Below are 27393 nucleotides of genomic sequence, written 5' to 3'. Positions count from 1 at the left end.
AGATGCCGACCGGCGCCTCTCCCTTTGATTTTTCCCGAGAAGACGAAACCTCTTCTGGCAATCCCCCGGTGTCCCTGACGAAATTGCACCGGAGTCCGTTCATCCATCCGCTCGTCCGTTCGGCCGAGACGTGGATAGGGGCCACGGATCCTCGGCCGCGAGAGGCGGCGGCACGTGCAGCACGCGTCACGTCTGACGTGGACCATCAGTCACGGGCGAGAGACACGTTTCTCGGAAGCCGCGCGCCACACCTCGCGCCACCCTCCTCGCCACCGTCGTCGTCGTCCACCGGCTGCATGGAATCCCCCGCCGCCGATCCCACGATGTCCGCCGCCGCGCCGTGCCGCGTCGCGCCGTATGCACGCGATGCAACCCGACGGGGAATTGCATCGCGCGGATCGTTGAATACCGAAAATACCGCGGAGGATCCTCCCTCCCTCGAGACACCTGAATACTGAAATACCGCGCGAAATATTGTTTTTTTTTTTTCGGTCGTGCGCAATCGTGTACCCCGGAATTGGCACGCGCGCGCGCGCGCGCCAATTCTTTCCATTGCGAACGGCATAGACACGAAAACTTTCCCTGAAAGCACCGGCACGCCGCGCTCTCGGAATGTCGATCAGCGTTTGATGGGGCTTGAAAGGTTCTGGTTGATGAATCCGTTTGTTCTTTTCGCGACGTGAAAAATGACGAGAGCGGTAAATGTATCGAAGCTTCGATATGTGCTCGGTAAACCGCCCCGTAAGATAGCGGCGGTATAACTATGCCCTGTCGCAGGTAAAACTGGATTAACTGTTCTAGCTCCGCTATATGTATATAATACTGTATACCGCCGCCACACGTTTTCGCCAGTTTCAAACACATAATTTATTTTTGCACACCGGCCATCTAAAGTTGCAGCGCGCGGAATTACAACGGGGTGACAGGTGTCATATATTTCCAACGTCCAGCGCGCGGCCTTTTGCGCTCATGAAACATCCGCGTTGGGTAGCCGGCGTCTACTTCATTAAAAGTTTGGTAATTAGCATTTTTATTCAGTTTTCAAACTTTACAAGCCCCCGCGAGCCGTCCGCGCCTCTCGATATACGGTCGTGCATAAGAAAATCGCGGGGACGCGCGATTGCGGCTTTATACACGAGCAAGTTTGGCTTGCCCGTGACAAAGATTTACCACCTCCGGTCGGTTATACATATAGCCGCGAACAAATTTGCATTTTGAGCTGATCGTCGCTTTTTAATCAAAATCTCTATATTTCATTTAAAAAAAATTAATCCTGACTTGATCCTATATGTCATAATCAACAAGGCTTATCTTCTCAAGTTAAGAGATAAATTCTAATTTCAACTTTCAATTTTTCGGACGATGGCGACAACATTCTAATAATTTATCTACGGGACATTTCTTGGACAGGCGACTAATAATTAATTTATAATGTTTGGATTCTCTCTTGCTAAAAAAATTGCGACCTGAAATTGTTGCAATGAGTGATTTTGTATTACATCGACTGCGAGTGACATTGACTGCAGAGAGCGACACATGACCGTACGTTAATTAGCAAGTATTAAAATTGTTATTTTCTACTGAGAATGGCTTAACATTTAGCCGAAACGTTTACAATTGTTTCGAAATATTCTGTTGAATATTTAGCATTAATACCTAGCCTGGCTCATTGTCCTTCATAATTCTTTTATTGCAAACGATTTTTATTGCAGCTGACCAAGATTAGACCCAGATCTTGTCGATCTCTCGTGATACATTTCCCCGACCTCGATCGAAAACGACGCGTTCACGTGAGCGTAGCGTGTTAAAGATGAAACACACTGTTTACCACGTCGACAGAACACGGCCACGATTTCGTGACGGATCCGCGAATCGTTGGATTTTCCTCGGGAACGAGGATTACGAGAGGCACGACGAGCTGACCTGTTCTTCAGTCCGAATGCCAGGACAGCCTGTGTCAATCAAACGCGGAAAGGAGAACACCGGGACAACACTCTGGCTCCGCGAAATAAAACTCGATCGTGTCTCGTTCGGCCAGTACCTCTCTCGTCCCGCTATCGAGATGATCGAGATCCACGATATAAGATATCTCGTACGTGTGCGAGACACGTGGCGCGGTAACGTTTTTCTTTACGTATTCGGGATTGCGACACGAGTAAGGGATACGCCTCCGGTAGTCTGCGTCCACCGGAAGAAGACCGGATATCCTCGAAACCACATGATTTTATGCACGAGCACCTCGGGTCGTCCCCGCGCATCCCTTCCTCCCTCCGTAACGAGCGTACCACGCAATAAGGGACACGCGATGTGCGGATTTCTTATCATGGTCGCGTGTCACCGGTGTAGTACATGTATACATGCGCGACAAGACTCTCGTTACGATACACGCGGCCAATAACTCGCGCGCGGCCAAGCCCGGACGCGCACCGAAATATTTCGATCAAAAATCCAATTCCGCGTTCCATAAAATATGGAATGCTAGTAACTACGTAATTAACTTTCTATCTGTCGCCCTGGAGCCGCGGTGCAATAATGAACGTTCCAGGGGGGGGGGGAGAAACGGGAGGGAGGGGGGAGTGGAACGATCGCGTCACGTCGCGTCGCGTCGGAATGAATTGTAAGGCATTTAGGTGAACCGCACGGCCGGAAAATGGACGTGTATATCTGGGACGCGAGGAAAAAATTGCGCGGACTTTGACGTGAAATGCAACTTTCTCTATTTATGCATAGGTACCTGGAAAAATTTTAGTATGCAAATTAATACTTGGTGCAATAATAAAAATAGCACGTAGAGTCGATCGTTCTCTTGGAATACGATCTACCTGAATGCTGATTAAATTTCATTAAATTAAAAAAATGCATAATGAAGCGACTAACAGTGTTCTCGTATATATTACACGCTCACTTCAAAGTCATACAAATTAATTTTCGTGAGGATTCTCGTTACCGATTGAGATACGCGAGAAGAAAAGGGGACGGGATATTCGCGTCTCTAGTCGTAACTCTTGTTCCTCTTTAGGCGAGAACCATAGCGCTTGCTACTCCGGATGAGGGGGGGAGGGGGGTAGTGAGAGCGATAAAAAAGGGGCGGGACGGGAAAGATGCGGAAAGTCAGGAAAGTGGAGCAGCAGCGGGAGGGCGAAAGAAGAACGGAGGGTACACGACGAAGGCGGATCTTACGGCGCCCTAACCGTCGACATAATTCCTGGTAACCTGGCTCCCTGTGTCGAGGACAGAACGGTTTCCCACTGTTAATCTGGCTAATGACGGCCGCCGAGCGGCGGGCCGATCATTATTTTCCGCGATACCTTTTCGCGAGTACTCGTGAAGTCGCTCGAGCCGCTCGTTTATATCCATCAGGGATACTACCTTCGTCATAAACGTGTCATCATCCTTAGAGCTCCTCCAAATGATTTCTCGTGAATAACACGACGAGGAACTTTCAATTTCGCCAACGACCGCCGACGAGACGCGGTAAACATCTTTAACAGCTTTATTCCAGCCAGGAGAAAACCGTCATTTTATCTCCTTCGTGAGATTAATTCGTTTCGACAATTATTACACTTTTAATTTTCTTAAGACGCCAGGATCACAATTTCACGCTCGCCGAGGAAATAAAATTGCTTTTGTAGAAGATAGAATTGAGACGCGGAATGCGCAGGGAGAACAAATACCTATTCCTGTATTCTTTCGACGCGATATTTTCTACAAGAAGCGGAAAATGAAGCAAGTTGTAAGTGTGTTCTCGTGCCGAATGCGCGGCAACGTATCAATGTCTGTTCCAAAGCGGTTTTCGCAGCTTCTCCAACTGCTTAGGTTCGATTGCTTCCAAACTGTATGCACACTTTGAAAGTTTTCTATGTGATACGCGTATCACGAACTAGAGGAAGGAATCGTCAGCGGACTTGCACACATCGACGCCAACTTTCGGGAACTTTTCGAATGCGCGCAATCTCGGGTAAACTAGTTCGGCGTGAAATTTTTTCTTTATCCACTCGAGCTATTTACACCTTTGAAAGGTTATCAAATTTCTTATTGTAACTTTTACGAACGAACGCGCGGATTTATTCATCAATGGTTAAGTTTATTACGCGCTTCATACATACATTAGAAAACTTTACGACTCTGAAAGGTTTAGTGCCGTAAATTAATACCGAGGTTTCGTTTAATTAATTTAGAATTTATGTATAGTAAAAATCTCTTAAATATTTGATGTATGCAAATAATGCTACGTATATTAAAATTTCATGCATGACATTCCAAATATTCATAATATTTTACAACGATATCTCTTATACATTTATATTGATCAGATAGTTTTGATGTTTGCGGAAAATTTTTAGTATAAAATAATTTTATATGTTACAGAATAGAGAAGAAAAATAATTATTAGAATCCGAAAAATAATTATCCAATTTTTTTTTTTATATTATTATTTGTACATTAATTTGTTATTATAACATTGATTAAAGTGTATTCTACTATTTATTATTGGGAGCGACGCTCCCAATTATTATTTTATTTATTTTATTTTAATCCTTGCCTTGCGGCTTAGGATGGCCTCCGACTTACAACTGCAATTTACAAAGAGTATTATATACTTATAACGGACAGGAATGGAACTTATGTGTAGGTAATATGAATTCCGTTATCTAATGTCCGCTAGATATTTCTTTATTAGTTCACGTAGATTCCCGGTAAAAGTGCTGATTAAATTGGCTCGTCGGCTATCGAAAGAGCTATAAAGATAAAGACGAACGTCTGGTAAGTAGCGCTTCTACAAAAGTTGGAGACCAGTGAAAACGGAAAAAAACGGTGAGACCGTTTATCTCCACCACCGAGTGGGAGAGGGTAGGGCACGATGCAAGAAGATTGGACATTTCGGTAGAGTTAGAGGTATAATAATTTGTTGGAGTACCAACGCGAAGTCCCGCGGGGAGCTACAGAAAAGTTTCGAGAATTATAAAAGAAGAACTCGTAGCTCGCGAAGAATGTTTGCCGGGACGATTTAATTGGTTTATGTCGAATCCTGTGGAGAATTAATTTTCGATGTCATTTATTAATGTAGGTCAAAGTAGCGTAAATACGTTTCATTTTCCAATTTTCACAAAAATGATTTTGCTGGGAGATTAAAAAATTTTGCTCGATAAATAAGATATTTGCAGATCTGAAAATAATTTTGTTAAACCATCGAAATAATGGTGTTAGAAATTCAAAAATGATGAGCACTGCTGTATAAACGTTTTGATATTCTAGTCATCAGTTTGAATTTCCAACAAAATTATTTTGATGTGAAAAAATGATTTTCAGATCTGTATTTTCAGCAAAATTTTTAAAGCAAAATCGTTTTTTTTCAACATTACCTTACTCGAAATCTTTGATATTTGATTAATTTTTTTATGACTGCTCTTCTGTTATTTATTAATTTGGATATTAATGGTACGTACGCTGTACATACCTATTTGCGAATTTTTTTATCTTGCCTACTCGCGACCTTACGACATTTCTTTAACAAGCAGATGTGTTCGATCAGTTAAATGTAACAATATCTAATTAAATTAGAATAGTAAGCTCGCCTCTTTTTATTTATAATAACAAATTTTATTTATCTGAAACGCTGATCTTATTGGTTGCCTTTCCATTGTACTTTCACAATCGTGGTTTAAAAGCACTGCCCCTTTATATGCGTATATTCCGTTATGCGAATCTAATCGTTAAAAGGTTTCCACGGAAACGCATTTCAATCGAATGTTGACGATATGCCCCCGGCAATTTAAATCTCGAGCGTATCGAGAGATCCGGTCGAGCGGACACGTATATCTCGTAATTTCGCTTCTAGTGGCGCTTTTATCCACTGGCGATTTACGGTTTGTATTTTACCCGGACGTTCGTCAAATGTGCGAGGACTCCTGCGCACACCGTAATATCATATACGAAATAACGGAACGAAAAAACGCGTTGCTCGTTCGCGTTTTTTTCCCCACATTACTTGAATCACGGTAAAATTTACGACAATATTGTTTATCGAGTGAAAGTGAGTTTACAAAAGTAAGAAAAATCGTAATTATCTTTCATTTACAAAATAGAGTTTCCTCTATTAATTCTGATTCGTTCTCCGCCTGGATTCTGCGAAACTTTAGATTCGCGTTTAATTCCCTCGGATTGTAATTTAATCAACGCGAGTATCACGGAGGTAACACAATTAAACGCACGTATATTTCAATGTGTTTACAAACGAACGAATCATATTTGAACGTCTGTATCTCAAGACTGAGGTTCGACTACATTACATCCATTTTTAATCCTTTGTTATCCGTATCTTTCTAAACGAAATGATTATATGTACCGATACGCGTTAAATGAGACATTTATAATCATTAGCGTTATCTCGTTAGCGTCACAGTAACGAGATAGATAACAGTAAAGCCCAATTGGTATAATCTATTAACGTTGCAGCTTTTCAAGCGTTCATTAATCCGCGATATTCGATCGAGCATCAATCACCTCTCAACAATAATCGGCCGAGAGAGGACCGATAGTCGCTGTTAACGCTTCGCGCACGTCCACGGGGCATATACTGCCAACGAGATAATGCCGAGAGTGTCAATGACGAAATCTGGGTTAACGATCAGAGACGAACACAGGAGACGGTGGAGGAGGGGAAGGGGAAGAGGTTTGCGTCAAGACCTCGAGAAATTTCTCAGGGAAGATGAGAGTGGCGAAAGAGGACGGACAGCCGGGACACCGGGAATGAAAGGGCGGAAGGGCAGGAAGGCGGTGTGCCCGAGGCCAAAAATTAAACGACCGAGAGTTCGATTACAGCCGCGCACGTTCTCCGCTCTCGGAAAGCCATCGACCGTTTTCCTCCCGCCGCGCTTCCGCCGTGCGGCTCCGTCGTTACTCGAACAAAGGACGAGAGTCACGCCAGAAGCGAATTCTGCAGCTCCGCTCGACGAGACGTTGGTGCTTTACTCGAGAGGGGCCTCGAGCAGCGAAGCGGCCGCGGCGTTTCGAGCTCTTACACGAGCCCGAAAAATTGCCAAACAGCTGTCGCGATTGCGCGCTGTCCGCGGTTATTTTTCCTCTCTTTGGCGCGATATATATATTTAGAAATACACTGCAGTTCTCGCGATTCTCCCTTCTCTCCGCTTATTTATTTCCCTTTATTTCCACGGGTTCACGTCAAGAAATTGTCGCACGATTCACCGTTGTATGAATTGCCGTTGTATATCACCGATCAGAAGATCGCCAGGCGAATCTGGGGCTGAACGAGGGGCTCTTCAACCCCGTTCCGTTTACGACGCGTAACCTACGTAACCTCCGTCGCTGTGTATTATCGCTCATGCGCATCTCGAGGATATCGAGTTGGCTGCAATCCGCGCGCGGGCACACATTAAATACGATCCTCGGCGCGCTATTAAATGCTGCACGCGCCTTCATCAGCTGTCTGAACGGATGGATGAGCACGAAGGAGCCCGAGAGATTTGCCGGCGCGGCGTAGGTATCCACGTGCATCTCCGTGATGAAACCCGATCGAGATACAACGTTCACAAGCGGAGTTCACGTTCGCGAGAACCGATGTAAACGCGCGCGACGAAATATTTCGCGAAGAGTAATTTCCTCTTCGCCTCTCCTCCCTCTCTCTCTCTCTCCTCCTCTCCCTCCCTCTTCTTCACAAATTCATCCGGTATGCGCGATATGTATTCTCGCTTTTCGATATTAATACCATTTTGCTGCGAATGTCGAGTTCCCCGTAATTTTAAGGAAATAAATGATAAGATATTCCGCGAGAGAGCTGAAGTTTCGCTGCGCGTCCTGCCATTCTAGTCTTATCTAATATTAATAATATTAGTTTTATTTTTGTTATTTATAAGGGGCTAAACATTTGATAAATATTTACACGCGCGGATTCTACCGCGGTGACGAACTGCCGCGGGAAAAATTTGCATTTCGTGTCGCTGCAGATTTTTCCTCGGGACGAATTCGACCTCGCACCTAATTTTTTTCGTAAGAATTACGGTATTGACTCGCGCGCGCGCGAAAACATTCATTTTTGTAGTCGCTCGCAGAACGTCGTGTTGCCGGCGAGCGAGTTTCTCCCGCTAACGAAGTTCTCCCGTTATACGAGGATGCTGTATAAATCGCGTTTACGGTACTAAATTTAATGCATTCGCCGGCTCGCTCGCTATTAAAGCGCTGCACGTGTCTTCATCTGCTTCTTCCACAGTCGAATGAACAGAAGAGGCGCGTATATAATGCCGAGGTAACGACGTAGGAGCGGGCACGGGGGATGGTGGGCGAAGGGGAAGGAGGAGGGAGGGGGAGGAAATGAAGTATAGCAGCGCGGCGCGTTATATGGCAACGTTCGTTTGCGGTTAATTAAGATTTAACAATTTCCACGGTAAATTCAGCTACTTGAAACGCTCCGTTTTCTCCTCGTGGCTCGCCGCGCGCGGAAAAGTCGCATTCTTTCGTGGCGCCGTCGCTAATTATAGCAATAAGCGGCGCGACGTATTTCACGCGCGCGGCGCTCTCTCAGGCTTACTCTCCGAACGCACGTGCATCCCGAGTGTGCGATTCACAACATAAAGGAGAAACTAAAAAATGAAAATATTCCACCCTCTTTTCCGTGTTATGTGTGCTAACTGCGAGCGAACCGCGTGGATCTGCAACGATGAGAAGCGGCGGCTACGATTTCAGCACGCACGCGATACAACGAAAGCTGGGAGGAAAACACGGAGCAAAACCGAGGCTCGGCGTTACGTGCATTTTTTGAAACGAAAAAAAAAAATGGAAAAAACTCGGGTTTGCACAACCGGCCGATGCAAGTCGTACGGAGTTCGCCACGCGGAGTGAAACGAGCGGGCAAAGCTCCCGCCGCGGCTCGAGAGACCGGGAGAGACGCGGGGATATTTACGACTCGCACCGCGTGCGATCCGCGCACGAATCCCGCCGATTTCTAATTAGCGCTCGTTACATGCCCCGGTAGACTCGACGATCGAGCCCGTTATCCCGGTCGGCGATCGACGTTGAAACGTTGAAACGGCGGGTCTCGATGTCTCGCTAATTGCGCGGCGACCGAAACCGCGAGCGACTTCCCGGCGGGTTTCTCGGTCTCGACTTTGCGCGCGGCCGCGCGGAAGACGTTGGGATTATCGGCGCTACAAATCGCAAAAGTCGCGGTCTTCGCTTTACGTTCTCTCCCGTCGTCGTCGCCGTCGTCGGTTCTCTCGCCACGAACGAGAGCAAACGACGAACCGCGATCGCGTAATTGCTATAAGTAAGTCGAGCAAGCGGCGCGGACTCGCGGCCGCTGTTTAACCGCTATCCCTCGCGTTAATCCCGGCGACGCGACGCGACGCGACGGTTAAACAAAACCGCGAGGAGCGCAGAACGCGCGGGATATCAGTCGCGCGTTGCAAGAAGAAACCCGCTGCTGTATCCGGCGAAATCCCTCGGCAAAAAAGTCGAGTCCGGGGACACACGCGGAACGACGGCATGCGCGGCACCGCCACGCCGTGCTAGGCTGATGTGTTAACAGCAGGAATGCGGTCCGATTTTTGCGCTGTCCGCGCTCGGTTGGTGGACTCGCCGTGCACGGTGCACGCATACGCGAGCGCTTAGCGGCGCGCGATGACGTGCGCCTGCCTGTCGGCTCTCTTGTTTGCCGACCACCTCACGCACAAAGTGGAAATACCGCCGTCTCCTTTTTTTTTCCTCTCCGCGAAAACCGGCCGCCTTCCGTTCGTTTCGAGTCCCCCGGCCGGCGCGAAAAGGGGAAATAACGAACGCCAGAGTGCAAAAGGTCTCGGCGGTACGGCGATTATTTTACGTTCTTTAATATTGATTCCACTTCGAGAAAGCCGCCTGACGGGCTCGCCGCACCTGCCATATATTTCATTACGCACGACGGGATCGATCGGAATAAAGTGAATTATTTCGAAATATTAAAAGATAGATGATCGAGATATTATCGCGTAGTGGCGGCGGCTCGCGTTCGTTCGCCATTCGTTCATTCTGGTTCCCGAGTTTAATTGCGCGGTTCTCCGCTTGTTGCAGGAAACATCAGGACCAAGGCGGTGCTCGACGTCGAGACGAAAAGGGGATACTGGTTGACCGTTTACGCCCAGGATCACGGTGTGGTTCCGCTCAGCTCGAGTCTGCAAGTAAGTTTCAGCACAATTGGTAAAGCGCAAATTATATACATCGAGATATTACTGGGGGAAAAAGACATTTAAAAAACTTACATACTAAAAAGGAACTAATATATTGTTGTCGCTTAACGAACTTATTTAGTCAAATAAGTTTTTTCCATTTTATAATGTCTTTTTCCATTTTTCTCAGTCAGCAAATTTCATTTCGTGTCTTACATGTTTTTGTAAATTCTCAAGAGGCATAGAATAAAAAATTGAATGCGATTGCATTAATATCCCAAAATTAATAAAAATATGCGAATTATTTGAATGTGAATCGAATCGAATCAGATAAGATTCGAGTCAATTCGAGATTTGAATATTTACAATTCGAATCTGAACTATTTAAAAGTCGTTTCGAATTCAAGAGGTTACGAATTACATATATGAAACCTTATATAATTAATTATACATTATATAATTATTATATTAATTATATATCATATATTATATAATTAATCTTATAAAATCATATTTTCTACTTACAAGTATAGTAGCCATGTTATATTAAAATTTTTATATTTACTCTCTAAATTTTCTGAAGTGAATTTTCACTCTTTTGGAATGAGATTCACTCCAGAAAATTTAGAGAGTATATATTAAAATTCAACCTAACTGTAACGTTATTAATTAAAAGTTATGTTTCGACAATTCGACTCGATTTAATTTGATTCGATTCGATTCGAATTGGACTCAAACAAAGAAGTGAAACTCGATCCGATAGCAAAAAACCTTAATTTGCACGTCTCTAGCCAAACGAAGTCGCGATTACTTCTTTTTTATTCCTCGGTCGCGAATTTAATTTAACGGACGCGCGGCGGTTTCATTTAATGGATGGATGATTAGACGGGCTCTCTCCACGCGTATGTGCAGGTCTACGTCGAAGTGCTGGACGAGAACGATAACACGCCGCTGACCGAGCTTCCGGTTTACTATCCATCCGTGCCGGAGAACTCGCTCGCCAGCGTGAGCGTCCTGCAGATCCGCGCCTTTGATCGCGATGTCTCGCCCCAGCAATTCGTCTTCACCATCAGCAGCGGCAATCCGGAGGGTTATTTTCTCATCAACTCCACCACCGGTAAGTCCCGAGCGTACGTAGATACGTACGTATGGCTCGCGTATCGCATCGACGACGGCAAAATAATACCGGTCTCGCGGTCAGGATCAGGATGACGGGGTCTTTAGCCGCACCCGATAGCCGGTAATGAGTTCAATCTCGTTGGACGGGAGTTTTAATAGATCCGTTACGCGGAACCGGGAGATTGGCCGCGCTTCCGCGAAAAGAGTTTCGAGTCGAATCCCTCGTTCGTTATTAGCCGAATTGAAGAACGAGATATTGGCTCCTCACGGACACGCTTCCTATATACATGTCGCCGATATATCCGTGTCGTGAAGAATGCGTACGGAGAATTATGCTTCCCGACAGACAGACGCACGATCTATCTTTATTTTAATGACCTGCCTCTCTCGGCTAGGATCTACCTTAATAACTCTCCGCGATATATGTTATGTATTAAGCGCGTCTAAAGATACGTTGTTCTTGCCTCACCTGTGCCGTGCATGCAAATCCGAGTGATCGAACGTCGATCCATATTCATCAGTTCTTTATCGTCTCGCTTAGCCTTTCCTCCTCGCGTGCGAGGAGAGGGGGACGTTAAGGGGATTATAAAACGATGAGAGAACGCCTATCTTGCAAGCTCGTTAGATCCGGGACAGCGTCATGCCTTTGACTTCGAATACCTTCATAAATAACGTAAGAGGCAACGTGTCACGTTGTTTAGCGCGACGAAATAATGTATGAGCCACGAACGGATGTGGAACGGAAAGTGACGCGCGGCGGACGGGAACTTTATATTTTCGCACGCCGCGGGGACTTCGCGCGCAAGGAGCGCCGCTCGCGAGTTAATAATGCAACGAGAATTTTAAAGCGATGAGACTGCCGGTTTATTGAAACCGGGTATTATTTTGCCGTCCACATCGAAATCCGAAAGTCGTCGAGATTATACGTCGAATTCTCTTACCAATTCCTGGCATCCAACCAGGCGTTCCCGCCGTTCACAAACAACGAACATCTCGGTATTCTTCGAAAGTTGTTTGCGATCGGTATTAGTATGCAAAATGAAAGTCGGTTATATCCGGGGAGATGGTTCACAATGGAAAAAGTCGGCCGACGTTTGATTTGTATTCATCGCCGTCGGCCAATCCCCGGGAAACTTCCCCACCGTCAGCTGGCCAATCCGTTTTGCGTGCTATCCGTCCGCGGAACTTTTTAATGTTCGGAATTGCGCAAAACTTGGCCCCGACCCGCCCGCGAGTGGTGACCCTTCGTCCACTTCACATGCGAGAAGAAAACGGAGGGGAGAGGGGGCGAACAGTTCGACCGGACGAGCCTTAAAACACGATCCCGACATATGCGGTATTGCGGTCGCTCTTCGCCGTATGCCAAACGGAAATACTTAGTTACAACCGATCAATCGGGCTATAAATGTCATCGGGTTATCAACGGTCAAGTAACACTGACACACGAATCTCGTATGACTGTATTATTGAAGCCTTCGCGGAAAGTTAAAGTACATTCACGCCACAATAATTATTTTTTGCCCAAACTACGCTTATTTATATAGGGTATTCTAGAAGGAAAGGAAATATTTTGAGAGATCAATCAACATAATAGTCAACAGACGCAAAGCTGATCAACGGTCAGCAGGCGCAATGGCACATTAAATTCAAATAATCTCGGAAAATATTTGAATGCATATTTATATGAATATTTTTGCTTAAAATTACCGATACTGTCACTTTCCAGAATATTTGCCTTTCCTCTTGGGACACCCTATATACATATGAGATGAATGAAAAATATTCGAGAAATTCCTTTTTTTTTTTCGGTGTTTTACATATTATATTTTTTCAAATATTCTATTTGTTATAATAAACAATAATAGTAACAAGTTTATTATTAATAGTAGATTTTAAATGTTACATGAGCTGTTTACTTTATCTTAAGACAAATTTGAATGATTAATTAATTGGATCATTTACATTTCTTGCGGCATTTCATTTTGTTGGAATAAAAAAATATTGACATTTTCGCTCGTCAGATAGGATCTTGTTCCTAATAAAATTTGGAAAACCTAAATATTAGAATGACACGGAACGTGTTGTTAGTGCATTACGATTAACGACTATTATTCGTGTCGAGTGGGATGATACTTATATTTGTCGAAGCAGTTATCTCGCGCGGTTGTTCAAAGGAATCCAAGCGATAGTGAATAGGAATCACAAGTTAACGTTTTGTAATACACATGATAAGGATTTTTTTAGCTTGGAGATACGCGTGTATCTTGCGTCGTGTTTTCCGTCAATAAGTATAATTTACGGACTGTTTACGGAACACAGAGTCACGTGTACAAATCATCAAATCGAAAAATCCGAGGAAGCTGTGATACATTGATTGATTACATTTTTTAAATAATAAATTTTAATCTTATTAATACATTTAAAACGATGCTGACAACTCCATAATATCGCTGTTTTACTAACAATTAAGTAATGTAAATCTAATTACTATAATTATTATAATTTTACAAATTCGATGTTATTTCTTTATATAATCTACTAGTCTTGACACCGCAATTTTGTATAATAAGTACAAGCTGAAGATCTTTTATATCAAGCATATGTTATTTTGACTTGACAACTCTAAACTAAGAAAATTGTTTTGTTCTCGGCATAAACTCCGAACGTCAGACTAGTATTAATGACTAGTATTAATATACTTTAATTTTCGAAAAAGATTTTTCAAATCTATTAAAATAATACAGTAAATTCTCGACACAAAAAGGATTGTGTTTTGTTGATAAAATAAACGTTGCCAGTATTCCCTTAATGATACATTTTTTAATAATATATTTACAGAATTTATATATCTGAGATGTACTAAATAACATTACACTTCGATAGCATATTTTTAGATTCGTTTCTGATTATCATTAATCAACTTTATCGTACCGTACAATATCAGAAAGCTATATCGGTATTATGTTTTGGTCATTAACGGAATATTACGAATACAGGATTGACTCAGAGTCGAGCAGCATCGCAACGCGTTTAATTAACAAGTCCCGTCGTAATTAATCCTATATATTAATATTTCATTGCACTGCAAAATGCAGTGTTTATTGGTATACGAGTTATTAAAACCCCTCGGTCGAGATTTATTCATTAAGCTCATTCGCGAGACGTTGCATGTGTCAAGGTGGAGTTAGCTCGATGCAATCGTATTTTTTCACGTTACGATTCCGTCGCAATATAGCAAAGTACGTGCGACTGCGACAGTATCGGGATTGTCGAGCGATCGTAATACCAGTGATTAATGCGCAATTGTAATTAACCGCATTTTCGCGAGTGAGTATTGTTAGTTCAACAAAAGAACGAGAGAAGAGGAGCTTCGAATGATGACGGACAACTATAGGTGGATAATATATTATTTATTATTTTATTCACTACTTGTGTGCAGAATCGCTTATAATTATATATGATGCGCGTAACTGTATTATCTTTGAAATATTTATTAATTCTGAACGCTGTATTATTATATATAACCTGAATATATTTATATTTAACTGATCGATGTAGTGCAATTCCGCTATTGCGCGTCGTATCAGTGAAACATATATTGTATATTACTTTTTAAATTCGAGATAATGGATCTGTATAATCGCACGAAGGACGCATAAGATGTATGTGTCAAGTTGAAAGAATAAGAATATTACGAATGTACAATGTCTCATAGATCTTTTGCTATAAAATGGAATGTATTAAAATAAATTAACATTAATATTTAATCCTGGAACATATAATTACCAATTTTATTGTATATAAATTCGAAATCTCTTAATTTGAGATCTGCATTTGAACTTTTTATGTATAAATGTAAAAATATTTTATACAGGTGTATCTTTCTAGAATTTTCAAATATTATACAAACTGATTCATATTCACATAAACTCAGATATTTTAATATGCCTATCACATATATATAAGTAAGAGACGAAGAAAAAATATGTTACATGATATTATTTAATTAATTATATAATTTAATGATTAGCACGCGGTAATAATATTATGTTTATTCTGATAACATATCGATTTTATGTTAATCTTTTGTAATTCAATTTTATTTATCCCACAATTAATAACTTGACTTTATATCAATTGAGGCGAAATAAAACACCGCGTGAAAGACAAAAGTTAATGTTAATAATTAACTTGCCTCCAATAGCTTATTTAGATTATTTATGTCTGTACTATATGTAATACCTGCACATAAAATATCTAATAAATTAGCTGAGTAAGAAAGATCAATATCGCATGAGCCGCGAAGATCAATGACACCGATGACAGATCGGTACACGTGTAAGTTATGGGCCTGACGGTCGTGAGCTCTATATAATATCTTCCAACTTTGATCGCATGTAATTATTTTACCTCGACATTTTCATATTAGGCGAGGGATATTTGATTTTAATTAATTTTCTGAATATGCTGCTTAAACTATGTCGTAACTGAGATGAGATATCGACATCGCTCGATTATCTAATATTTTGCACGAAGCAGAAGCGGGAATTTATAGATATAGCCGTGTTTACTACGGTTTTATTCTCTCGTAAGAGTGTAGCTGCAACTCTTACCGGGTTACCGAATAAAAAGAAATCTACCGTGCTGTCTATCCGGGTTTTCTCTCTCTCTCTTTCTCCCCGGCAAGTTTGTTGTTTTATTTTATCTTGGATTTCATCGTAGAGATGAAGAAATTGCATCACCGATCGGACAATAAACTCCATTGCGTGATTGGATCGGATGTTTCACGATCTTTTTAGTAATGACGACCGAGCACGCTGTCTGGGATGAAGTATTACTTCTTGTTTGATATTCCGAATTGGAGTAGACTGTTAGAGAGAAAAGTATAGATATCATTGCGAGTGCATGAGTACCCGATGTTGTATATCGGAAACTATTAGCGCGCGGGTTCTGTCCCAGTTGCTCGGCGGCAATGCCATTCCACCAACAGCAATTACTGCAACGTAATACAACGGACGGACGGACGGCTTCCAAATTCCGTGTAATACCGGCTAAATTGGTTTCCGCCACTCGGAAGAAGAGGTATCGTCGATTTTATTGCCGGTCGCCGTACAGCCCCTTCGCGCGCGACGGGAGAGATTATTGTTTATTATTGGCGCGTCGGTTTAGCGATGTCGCTCGATTTTTTGCGATAGGCAGAGTACCGCGACTGTATCGAGTTAAACGATTGCAACACGATCAGTCCTAAAGCGAGATAAACGGACATTTGCGCCACCGCCGCATTTACCTCTACAGAGAGCGCGATATATGGTCGACTGGTCTCTCTCCCTTCCTCCCCACCCCTCTCTTTCTCTCTCTATGCGGCAAATACACCGCAGATTCCTATTTACTCGACGTTATTACGCTCCGCCGGGAAACTCCCGCGTGTAACGAAAGCCATGACAACGAAAAAAATTGCGGTTTTTACTAATGACGGTGCTATGATAGCTCGGAATCATTATGAGTTCAAAGGAACTTACTGGATACGTGATATTTCTCACGTAATAGGTGTTAAAACTCAAGGTTTTTTTTTTTTTTTTTTTCTAAAATCCGTTTTACACGACTTGTAAATCAGTAAATTCATGTATGTATAATCACATCAGCGGAATAATAACCAATTTATTATTTGCAATTCTTTTTCATTGGCATACATAAATGAAAATCTCTTTGCGACCGTAATGCTAATTCTAGAATAATTTACGATAAAATTCTGTCTCGTGAACTTTTGTAAATTATTGATCTTGTATAAAATGAATTTAATTTTTTTTTCAAGCGTGTTTTTTTTTAATAAGAGAAATTCTTTTTGACCATCATCTTACTATCTTCTATTTTAAATTCTTAAGGGGCCATTTTGCAATGCCTTGCCAACATCCCGTCGTCAGTCGTGAAACGATTGCGACAGCCAATCAAAAGCGTTAATAGTATATATTATTGTCGCTTTTGATTAGTTGTCGCAATCACTTCACAATGGGATATTTGCGACGCATTGTAGAATGCTCCTTATTTGTGTTTTGCATTATCGTTAGATTCATTTTAAAAGAGAGGAGCCGACGATATATCGGGGAAAATTAACGACCATCATTTTTACTGAAACGAGGTGTTGGTACGAGCTAAATGTAACGTTGTTTCGCGACCTACATTAAAGGATCTTCGCCGTAAAAGCGTACCGCCTTTTTCCAGAAAGAATCGCGGCCGGCCGACCGTTCGGTCGGGAACTCGTTTCCGCAATTAAATCACCGGATCACTCGATTAATGCATCACCTCGCTTTCGCTACGCGCGGACACTTCTTTCGTGTTCGCGTCCGCGCGCGCGCATTCCGCGTGCTATCAATCATCGGCCGCACCGCGACCTCTCGATCAATTTTCACGAACGCCCGATAACAAGCAAGGAGAGAGAGAGAGAGAGAGAAGAGAGAAGCCGTAGGTTTTTTAATCTGCCGGAACGCGCGCGTCGCAGGTAAGGGGGCGTCGCGGCCGATGGAAAAGGTCAGCCCGGCAAAAAGGCTACTCCATCATGGCGCTCTAGAATGCATGCTGAAATAACGCGTCACGGTATATCGCATGTACGTGTTTTACGATTACACCGTCGTCCCACCCTCATTAACATTATTATGTGGCGCGAGGCGGTGTGTTGTTTTACGATCTAAGACCGTACAAGCCCGCCCGATGTGTGGCACGCGCAGATAAAAGTTTCAGAAATTTTTACTCGCGGAAGAGTCGCGTGTTACGCTCGAAAAAGAGTGATGAACGCGCTCTTCTTGAATGAGTAGTAAAAAACGCTTATTTCAAAGCGCATACCCAACATGCTTTTTATTTCCAACAATTTTATTACGAATGCAACGTATTTTTACCCTCGTGTGTTTACACGTTTTCCTTAACGGAGTATTTCGGGCGAGAAGTAACGTGCGGCGTGCGCCGAAAAGGCTTTTCGGACATGCATTGCACAATATATGTGTATATGTATATATGTATATATACCTATACATATATCGCGGGTGCTAACCGGCGGCGTTTGCGCGCGCAGCGGGCCTTCCAGGTTACAGCAGCACGTAGCTAAGATACGACGATGTCGAGAACAATGGCGGTGTTATACGGCGGTACGAAATTAGATTAGATAGATCTTGGCCGAGTAATGCGACCTCGCCCGCGGAAACGAGCTTGCACAAAACGAACGGGCGTGTCGTAAGCGTTACACGATCTTGTATACCTGGTCGGTACCTAATCGCCCGGTTAGTCGCCGTGCTTTCGGCGCGTAACGCGCCGTCACGCAAAAATGTGTCCCCTTCCCCCGTCCCCGCTCCTCCCGCCCGTTGCGTTAGGGCGGCTAAATAGGGCGTAGAACGCGAGATATTAATCAGACCTCGCTAAGCTCTGGGCGTCTACCGGCGGGGAATCGCGGTTCGCTTTTAGAAATCCCCCCGGATTTTTGTTAAATCGGGGTCCTGGGCGTTGCAAAATATGTCCGACTAATTTCATTAATTACGTGAAAAGTGGAGAAATACGAGATTTTATTCCGCGGATGTACGTCGCTGATTGCCCAGCGGTGTTATTGCTATAAACGGTCGCAATTCATATCAATTCGATTAATGCATCTGCCGCTTTTAATAACGGCAAACGAAAATGGAGGAGCTTTATCGAAATAAGGTGTTCTCTCTCTCTCTCTCTTCATTTTTATAAAAATTTCACACACGTTATTTCCGTCTAATGGAGCACCGCCGCGTGATTGAAAATGTCATCGAGAAGACCTGACTTTTAAAGGAAGCTCCCAGTTCATCAACCCTTTGGGTTTTTTTATTCGTGCCGTGAAACTTGCGATTTCCTTAATACGGGAGCGCGCGAGCAAGCGCCCCGGTAGGCAAATTTCATAAAACGCTCGCCGGCGCCGCTCGTGAAAGACAGATAATCTTAGCTCGTCATAAGGGAATAATCCCGATAAAACTTTCTCCCGGCGAGAGATGAGCGGGCCTTTAAGCGGCCTTCCAGTTGCTCCGGCGCCGTTAACCCGGAAGCATTTTTCACTATCATCATAAAATATTACTCCGTCGAGCGTTCCGCCCGAGACGGTGCTTCAAGGAAGACCGTCCTCGCGACGTCCATTGGGGGATCTACGCGCGAGGGGAGAAAATAAATTCGTCGTTATCCCCGGACAGGATTCTTACTTTGCGACGTCGCGCCGCGCCGCGTCGGGCCGTCCCGCGATCGACGAACGACGGGGATAACGACGAGTGTCGTGTCGCCCCGATAATAACGTAAATAATTTTGTCTAAACTCGCGCCGTTGATTTCCGATAACGAATTATCCCGCTCCGGGCTTTGCTCGCGGAGGTCTCGTACGCGAATCCGCTCTCGACACGCGCGCGGGCGCGTGGGCGTGCATTCCTATCAGGCCGAAGGTTGACATGGTCCTGCAGAGAGGGTGAGGAACGAAAACGAAAAGCAATTATTTAAATGCGTTCCGCCGCGCCAGAGCTCTCTGTACATTCGCGTTCGCGGCTCTCGATCGAACGGCACTTCCCGCAATTCCCCCTTTTTTTTCCGATCTATCGCCGCGCTTCCGTTCGCCTTCTCCGCCCCTCCGCCCCCTTTTCTCGTACTTCCCATTTGATGGGTAAAAGGAACGTGAGGGCGAAGGCCGTCACGCTTGAAATTGTCGACGGGTTACACGGCGAAAGGGCGCAATTAATCGAGCCTTGAAATGGCGCGAATTCGATTAAACAGCAAACGGAAATTAGATTTGAAGATCTCATACTTGCGTGGAGATCGTTTCCGCGCTCTCGTTCGATCGCGGGCCTCCATAAAGCGCTTGTAAACGCGACTGGGCGCGCGTTTTGGACCGACGAAAATGTGAAAGTAGTTTGTTTTAATGACGATGCCCGCCAGTACTCGCGTATCAGTTCGCACGAGTTCGGATTCACGTCACGCTTAATCGTAACGGGGCAAAACGCCGCAAAACGAAAGTTACGAGAGTTCGGCAACCGCCTTGTCGGCAGCGGCGCGAATCGGTAGCTCCGAGCCGGAACGACAACGGCTTCCTCGTAACTCGATTAGCGGAGCTCGCGGTATAATATAAAATCTGGGCCGTCACCGGAAGCCGTAAGACTAATAAAAAAAAAGGTCGATCCGGCTTTATACAGCGCAGCCGTGCGCTAAAGGGCTTCTTTTTTTTGTGTTTGGTGGTGTCGCGCTTTGTCGAAGCGTCGCACTTTGCGTTCTCGTGTGGAGGCTTTTTGCGCGAGGCTTACCCCTTCACTGGGCAAACTTCTCGCTGTGTATCTCTGGCGCTCGCGCCTCTCAAACACATCTCTCTACATCTCCCATTAATTGTTCCCTCATTTAATTATTTGGCAAACAGTATTTTGCCGGCAATTGGGAGGGATCGCGCTCGAACTGCCGTCTTCCCTTGGAAGTGTTTCCCCGCAGTGCGGTGAACACACCGGAAGAATTTCTCCCCCTCTCGTCAGTGGCTTCGCGTCCGCGAATTTTTGCTCAATCGAGTTTCCGAGCCGAGTTCCGCGACCATGATGAAAGGGATTCCGTGGGACGTAAAATGAAGCTCGATATCGCGGCGGGTACGGGCTGTGAAAGAGGACGGGGGGAGAGAGAGAGAGAGAGAGAGAGTACTCGGACGCGAGGCAAAATCTGAACGCTATAATTTCGTCGGGTTCGTTCCATCGGACCGATCTTTGTCTCTGGGCTTAAATGGAGGACCTCCCGTTCGCCCGCAATTCGAGGGTTGTACCGCTCCCCCTCGTCCTCTCGCCGCCTCGCGACAATTTTATCGAGGGTGGGTCATCGTGCGCAAAGGGTCACTTCGTTTTCCCTCATCCTGTCGCTCGAGCTCGTTATTTATGTAAGATAATTAGTGGATCCAGAATGTGGTCTTAAACAGTTATTGCGTCGTTTCTATATTATACGTAAAAAAGACGCTCTTAATTGTGTCAAAATGAGGACGGGGAGGCCGAATCTTACACGCCGAATAACTTCAGTCGGTTATTAATAAGCAAACTGAAACACAATTTTCTGCATGATAGAACTGAGCAATACAGTCGTTCTCAACTAAATCTGATTCTCTCTATCTTTTAACTGGCATGTCTCGAACTCGATTCTTCTCCAGCTTCTCATTATTAGTGAAACCGCGCATTACTTATACGTTACATTCTTATCAGCGTATCGTTATAATGGTTGCTTATCAGCCAGTAAGGAGAGAGAGAGAGAGAGACTCTGCCGAATTTCCTATAACATTTATTACCATCAGGCAGCCCGCTAATCTCTGCGCTATTTGTGTTACAGGTCTCATCACTACCAGTGGCAGAAAGCTCGATCGCGAGAATCAAGCGGAGCACGTGTTGGAGGTAAGTCAAATATCTAAATCGAATTCTCCTTCTCTCAAGTTCTTCCAAATTAAATATTGGAAACTCAAACCGGTTGCTAAAATATCAAAATTGTTTGCAGCTAATTTGCTGGACAATATTGAGTTTCCAACATAATTATTTCGATGGTTCAATAAAATTATTTTTAGATCTGTATACACTCTAAATTTTAAATATTTCAACAAATTCGTTTTTTCCGTGCAGCAATGCAATTGCGGATGAATTCGAAGCGCGAATATAAACTGCGAGGAACTAGATTCTCATAGAACACATCGCGTCTTTGCACTCGCCGATCTAAGATAAACGATTTCGAAATCGTTAGAGCAAATCGTGTTCCCTAATGGTGCGCTGATGCTAACAGCTGATCGACGGATTAATACCGCATCCTTTCTCGTTTCGCGCGCTCGTCCATTCGTTCGTTTCTCAACGATACTGTCGATAAAGTTCTGGAAACCATCGCTGCTGTTGCTGTTGCTGCTGCTGCTGCTATTGCTGCTGCTGCTGCTGCTGCTGCTGCTGCTGCTGCTGCGCTGCTTTCTTTCTCTCTCTTTCTCTTTATTCTATCTGCTTGTTCGGCGTTCTCTCTCGATATTGTCGGAGTGGAAATGAGGAAGAAAATCGCATCCTCCGTGAGATTGAAAAGTAAAATGAGGAAAATCTGCTGCCTCCGACGATAAAAGCGAGAAGGCTAACTTGAAGGTGGCACGGCGAGAAAAGGGGTAGTACGAACGAGCGGGGGAGGGGAGGAGGGACGAGAGGCCGTGAAACGAATGGACGACTTGGGACAACGATGGAAAGAACGAAGGGTAAAAGCGGTAGAAAGAGGCAGGAGGGGGAGGGGGGAAGGGGTTCGGATAGAACAACGCTGAAAAGGGTACAATGGTTCTAAGAGGAAGAGTCGTAGGGTGAGACACCGGGGAGGCGAGACATTTCTCTGGGGAGAAGGTCGGCGGAGCCTCCCGGGGAATTTCCACCTGCATCGAGAAAGATTAAAGAAAGAGCTCGCGATAGTTTCACGTCGTGTACGGACGGTAGACACTGAAATTTTTCGCCGGGGCGATAAAAGCGGGAAAATAGGCGATACCCAATTTCGCCGAGAGGCTTCTATATAGAATACGATTGATAGGGTAAACGGCCTCTAACTTTATCTCCCTCGCGCCTTCCTCCTGCTACTCCTCCGCAAAGCATCCCGTTTTGAGAATTTCGATATAGCCAATATAGACAGACTTCCAGCTCCTCCCCAAAGTGCCGGAAATTCCTAAAGCATTTTTGAAGAGAGTTCTGCTGAAGTCGCCCACACGAAAAATGCTCGTCCACACGAGAAACACTCGTCCACGAGGAAAAAACTCGTTTAAATCAAGAACAACTCGTTAAATGTAAGATATAGAGGTCCAAGGAGTCTTTTTTCGTCAATTAAAATGGCTATGAGCAAAGAATCGCGTATGACAATGTTGTAAATTTCAAAAACTCGGGCGCAGTTTCACATTTTGATCGCAAAAGTTGCAATATAAGTGCCTATTATCCTGACACACTATTGCAGTTCTCTACAAACTCCCTCCCCTCCCCCTTCGAGTGTCTCTTGTCTGGCACCACTTTGGCATTGTTGCGCCTTCGGGGAAGTTTTGCAAATAAAATCGCAGATGGTCTTTAGCTTCGTTCCATTTTCCGAAAAACAAAAGATCATTTCTCGATGTTCCTCTCTAACTTCAAACTCCGACTTCTCCTCGAAGCATTAAAAGACAACGACTAACAATAATTGCTTAGTCGTTCGTAAAATTTCATGGGAATCACAATGCAGATTGTCGTGACGTTCGTGAAATTATGATTACGTAATGCCGCAAGTTTTCCGAACAAATGTGAAACAGTTTGTAGATTTTATTTTCATATGTATATTTTTTTTAACTCATTCGAAGGTGAATTCTTGAATTATTCACGACGGCTAAAGTGGTTCTGATACTACATATACAATCAGGTAATGCCGGAGAGGAAAAAAGAATACACGCGCGAAACATTATCGCGGCAAAGTATTTCGTGATTAACGCAAGCACATACTCGTCCCAAATTAAATTGCACGTTAATAGTTTTAATGGCCGTACTCTCGTTCATTCGCATGTCGCGCACAGTTTAAATTTTCGACGCATCCCGCCGACTGATCTAATTAAGTGCACTCTGTAACGGGATAGGATATCGAAAATCAAATTGTATCGTTGCTTTGCATTTTAAACTGTGCGTCAATATTTGTCACTAATAGGACTGTTTGGCACAGCTCGGCGCTATTTATCTCGAGACAAATAATATTTATGAATTTATGTCGGGACAAACGATATTTCCCGGAAGATACACAACGAGCGGAAGCGGCAGACACCCCTCCCCTTCTCCCCCTCTAGTATTTAAGTTCGCCTCGCGTGTGGGGTCTGATTTCGTTAGATATCATTACGGGAATTCTCCGACGGATCCGTGCCGCGACCAGGAAATCACTTTAAGAGGCTTTGATCCTCCGATGCGGGTTGTTAACAGCGTGTTTGTGTTCGTAACCGAGTTAAATGAGTCTCGGCTCTAGAAACAAGAGTTCGTGAAAACGATCGCCTCCCCGGTGGCCCCTCTCCCTTCCGCCGCGTTGCCAGCACCGTCGTCGCCACCACCTTCTCTCGCGGAGAAACTTCGACAATTTTGCAAAGTCTTTCCGCCACGAATAATTAATGAGCGTACAGAGCTTTCCTCTTTTAGCGCTTTCTTTTAGCGTAAGCCTCGTCGATTACCTCCTTCGTTATCAATCACGCAGATTAAATCGCTCGTACGGCTCATTACGCTCCTCCGAACGAAAGACAATGAAGTTCTTAACATCGAGAGACAAACGGTAAAGAATTTCCAAATATATTCTCAAAAAAAATGTACGTAAAAGACAAATTATGCCGAGTCGCGCAAGAGCAACTGTATAGGACGAGTGATTTCATTTCTCCAGTGTGTAACGGTATTCTACGTATCTAGCTTTAACAAGAAAAAGAGAACGCTATATAACATTCGGCTGTCTGTCTCCTTCTGTATTAGTTAAAAATCCATTTTATTTTTCGAATAGCACAGAGTCCGGCGAGTCTATCGTGCCGTAACTGTAACTATGTCGAACATTGGCGAAATTGATATCGGCCGAAACAGCGATATTGGCAGCGTGCTCATCTAAACGGGTCGCGTATCCTGCAGATTCCGCGTGGATCGTTAGACTTTCTTTTTATGGCGCATCCGCGCTCGCTCGCCAAACTCGTTTATCTGTCATCGATACACCGCTTACAGTATGTACGGTCCGATGTCAAAGGGCGGCGCGGCGCGGCGGCCGACTGTTTTGGCATGAGAGGTCAACCGAGGTTGCGCGACCCGGTGACCGAGGGCAACCGTGTCCCCCTTTTTCATAATTCCGCGCATAATTTACGAGTCCCGGATGTACAGTCCCTATGGCTGGGGGCTCTGCCCCGCTGCATGGAAGAAACCGACCGCGCGCGTATCTCGCGCGACCAGGCACACCTTTTTGCATACCGTAATACGAAAAGCTCTCGATGAATCTGAAATATTGACAATAACGTCTCGCTTTCGACGGCGCGTGCAATGGACAAGTGGATCACGCCATGTCTCTTTGCCGTTCGTTCGATTGGAACTCGGGCTCGGAGTGAATTGAGGGAAAATTGCGTTGCGAAAGCGAGCGGCTATATAAAGAAACTGTCGAAATTCGCCAAATATGTGACGAGCACTGAAGGGTTTTATTGACGTGACCATTGCGTTACAGCTCTTTTTGGCCGGGCGCACTCGATGCCCTTCAGTTTTCAGGTGCGCTTTACACTCTCCTCCCGTTCAAAGTGAGCGCGAGAAAGTTGCTTACTACCGTAGAACAGACCCTCTAGCGCTGCTGCTTCAAGTGTCCGCGCTTGAGAATATTTCATCGAAATTTATGATCGATCGGGCCGTACTTGAATGCAAATCGAAGTCGCCGATAACAGATAATCCGGGTGGCGCGTAAGAATCAATTTACACTCGACGTGTCACTCTTGCAGACGCTGCAGCAAATTTCTGAATTAATTTTCCATCCTGCCGTCTGTAGGAGGAGAGCGGCAAGGATAATCCTGATGAGAAATCGAGGAATTTAGAAGCATTTTTTAAAAATGCGGTAGATTAATTGTGCCCGGAATCTCTTATTTGGTCATGCAAATTTCTTACGGCACTTTGAGCAGCTTCAAAATGAAGTATTTTTTACTCGGGCATAAATGTCAAGCAAGTAAATTGTTTTTAATCCTTTTTAAGGAACTAAACCGCAATTTCATTTTTTACGATTGCGAGCTCCGTTGACTGCTCCCGCAGACTCGCAACGTTTAAAGTAACGAACAGATCGACTAATTGTAAGTTGCTCAGCCGCATCTGCTTAAGAGAGTATAAGATTCCTCGATCAATAGCGTCGCGTGTTTGCACGTAAGCTCCGGCGACTCGCGAATCACCTTTTGGCGCGACAGGCCCCGCCAGCCTCTCCTCTCGCCGTCGAAAGCTTTTTAAGCTGCTCCCGTTCTTCTTAACAGGCGCGATTTTTCACGGTCTCTCCCACCGCGACGTCGAAAAAATATATACCGCCCTTTCCAAGATACGCACGAACATATTTCAGGTTCGATGCCGTGCACGATCGGTCGTGTTCAACATGCGCCACGTATATTAATAAGGTCAGTTCAGCCAGGGGAAAGGGGAAGGAGAAGGGAGAAGGCGCTATCCTTCACGAGGTTTCTACCGCAGGGTTCGCGCTTCCGGCTCGAATGCGGCGCGTAATGCACACCGATTCTCGAACAACGGCACGCCCGTAAGGCGAAGACGAATGCCGCGCTCGCTCAGCGACCTTTCGAGGATGAGTAATGTCGAAACGCATGATTCATCCCGCATAGGCAAACGCGCACACGAATCTAATTATCTCTGTTTACATTCGGCACATTCAGTTGTATATACTGTCTCTATACAGTTACGAAACATCAGTTCTATATATTACTGTCTACACAATTACGAAACTAATTGTCTGGACAGTGCGTCGTTGCATCGATGATTTCTTCAAACTGTTGCGTCCGGTGGGTCCGGTGTTATTTATATTTGGACACCGCTCTATTTTACAGCAATATATTTGATTTTTCTATTTTTAATTTTACTTTTTTTATGGCACTATATTTAGTTTTATTCTATTGCTGTATATTACAACAACATATACTTGGCGTTTTTTTTTACATTTATCCTACTATCTCACCACAAAATTCTTCGCCCTGCTTCCGGTCGGACACTGGGAAGCATCGCTGAAGTCGCTTAATTGACATTCTTCCTGCCGTCTTTCGCGCACCGCCGGTAAGGATTATCGTCGCGACGCCCAACTCTCAATGTCTTGAATCTTCTTGCGACGGAAACTTCCAAGCCGATGCACGTGACGTTACCGTGACAATGAGAGAGTGCCGCGCGACGCCGCGCCGTCAAAGGAGCCGAGAAACAATGGAGGCACTGCCTCCGTGCGAAGATAAGGAGTTTCGCGCATCTCGAGAAACATCGGGAGAAACGCAAAAATATCCACTCGTTGAGCCGTCATCGTATACGTTGCGGCAAACTTGCAAGCACTTTAACATAACGGAAAATGAAAAGAGTAAATACGCTGACGTACAACAATTGTATATTTTTCACGCAATACATCTCTATCTTCTTCATTTTTGC

The 27393-nt window shown here is 44.5% G+C and overlaps 1 protein-coding gene across 1 annotated transcript in view; it reads left to right on the top strand.

Moving 5' to 3' along the window:
* Nucleotides 1–3101: 3101 nt before the first annotated feature.
* Nucleotides 3102–27393, top strand: part of LOC105453735 (fat-like cadherin-related tumor suppressor homolog) — a 57792-nt gene continuing 33500 nt past the window's right edge. Inside the window, exons 1-4 of the mRNA XM_011695919.1 lie at nt 3102–3156; nt 10060–10166; nt 11067–11271; nt 21602–21663. Of these exons, the coding sequence (XP_011694221.1) occupies nt 3102–3156; nt 10060–10166; nt 11067–11271; nt 21602–21663 (429 nt within the window). The remainder of the gene's footprint in view (nt 3157–10059; nt 10167–11066; nt 11272–21601; nt 21664–27393) is intronic.

The sequence above is a fragment of the Wasmannia auropunctata genome, unplaced genomic scaffold (genome assembly GCF_000956235.1).
Source record: "Wasmannia auropunctata unplaced genomic scaffold, wasmannia.A_1.0 LD335996.1, whole genome shotgun sequence".
Classification (NCBI taxonomy): domain Eukaryota; kingdom Metazoa; phylum Arthropoda; class Insecta; order Hymenoptera; family Formicidae; genus Wasmannia; species Wasmannia auropunctata.
This window is presented reverse-complemented; position numbering and strand designations above follow the sequence as displayed.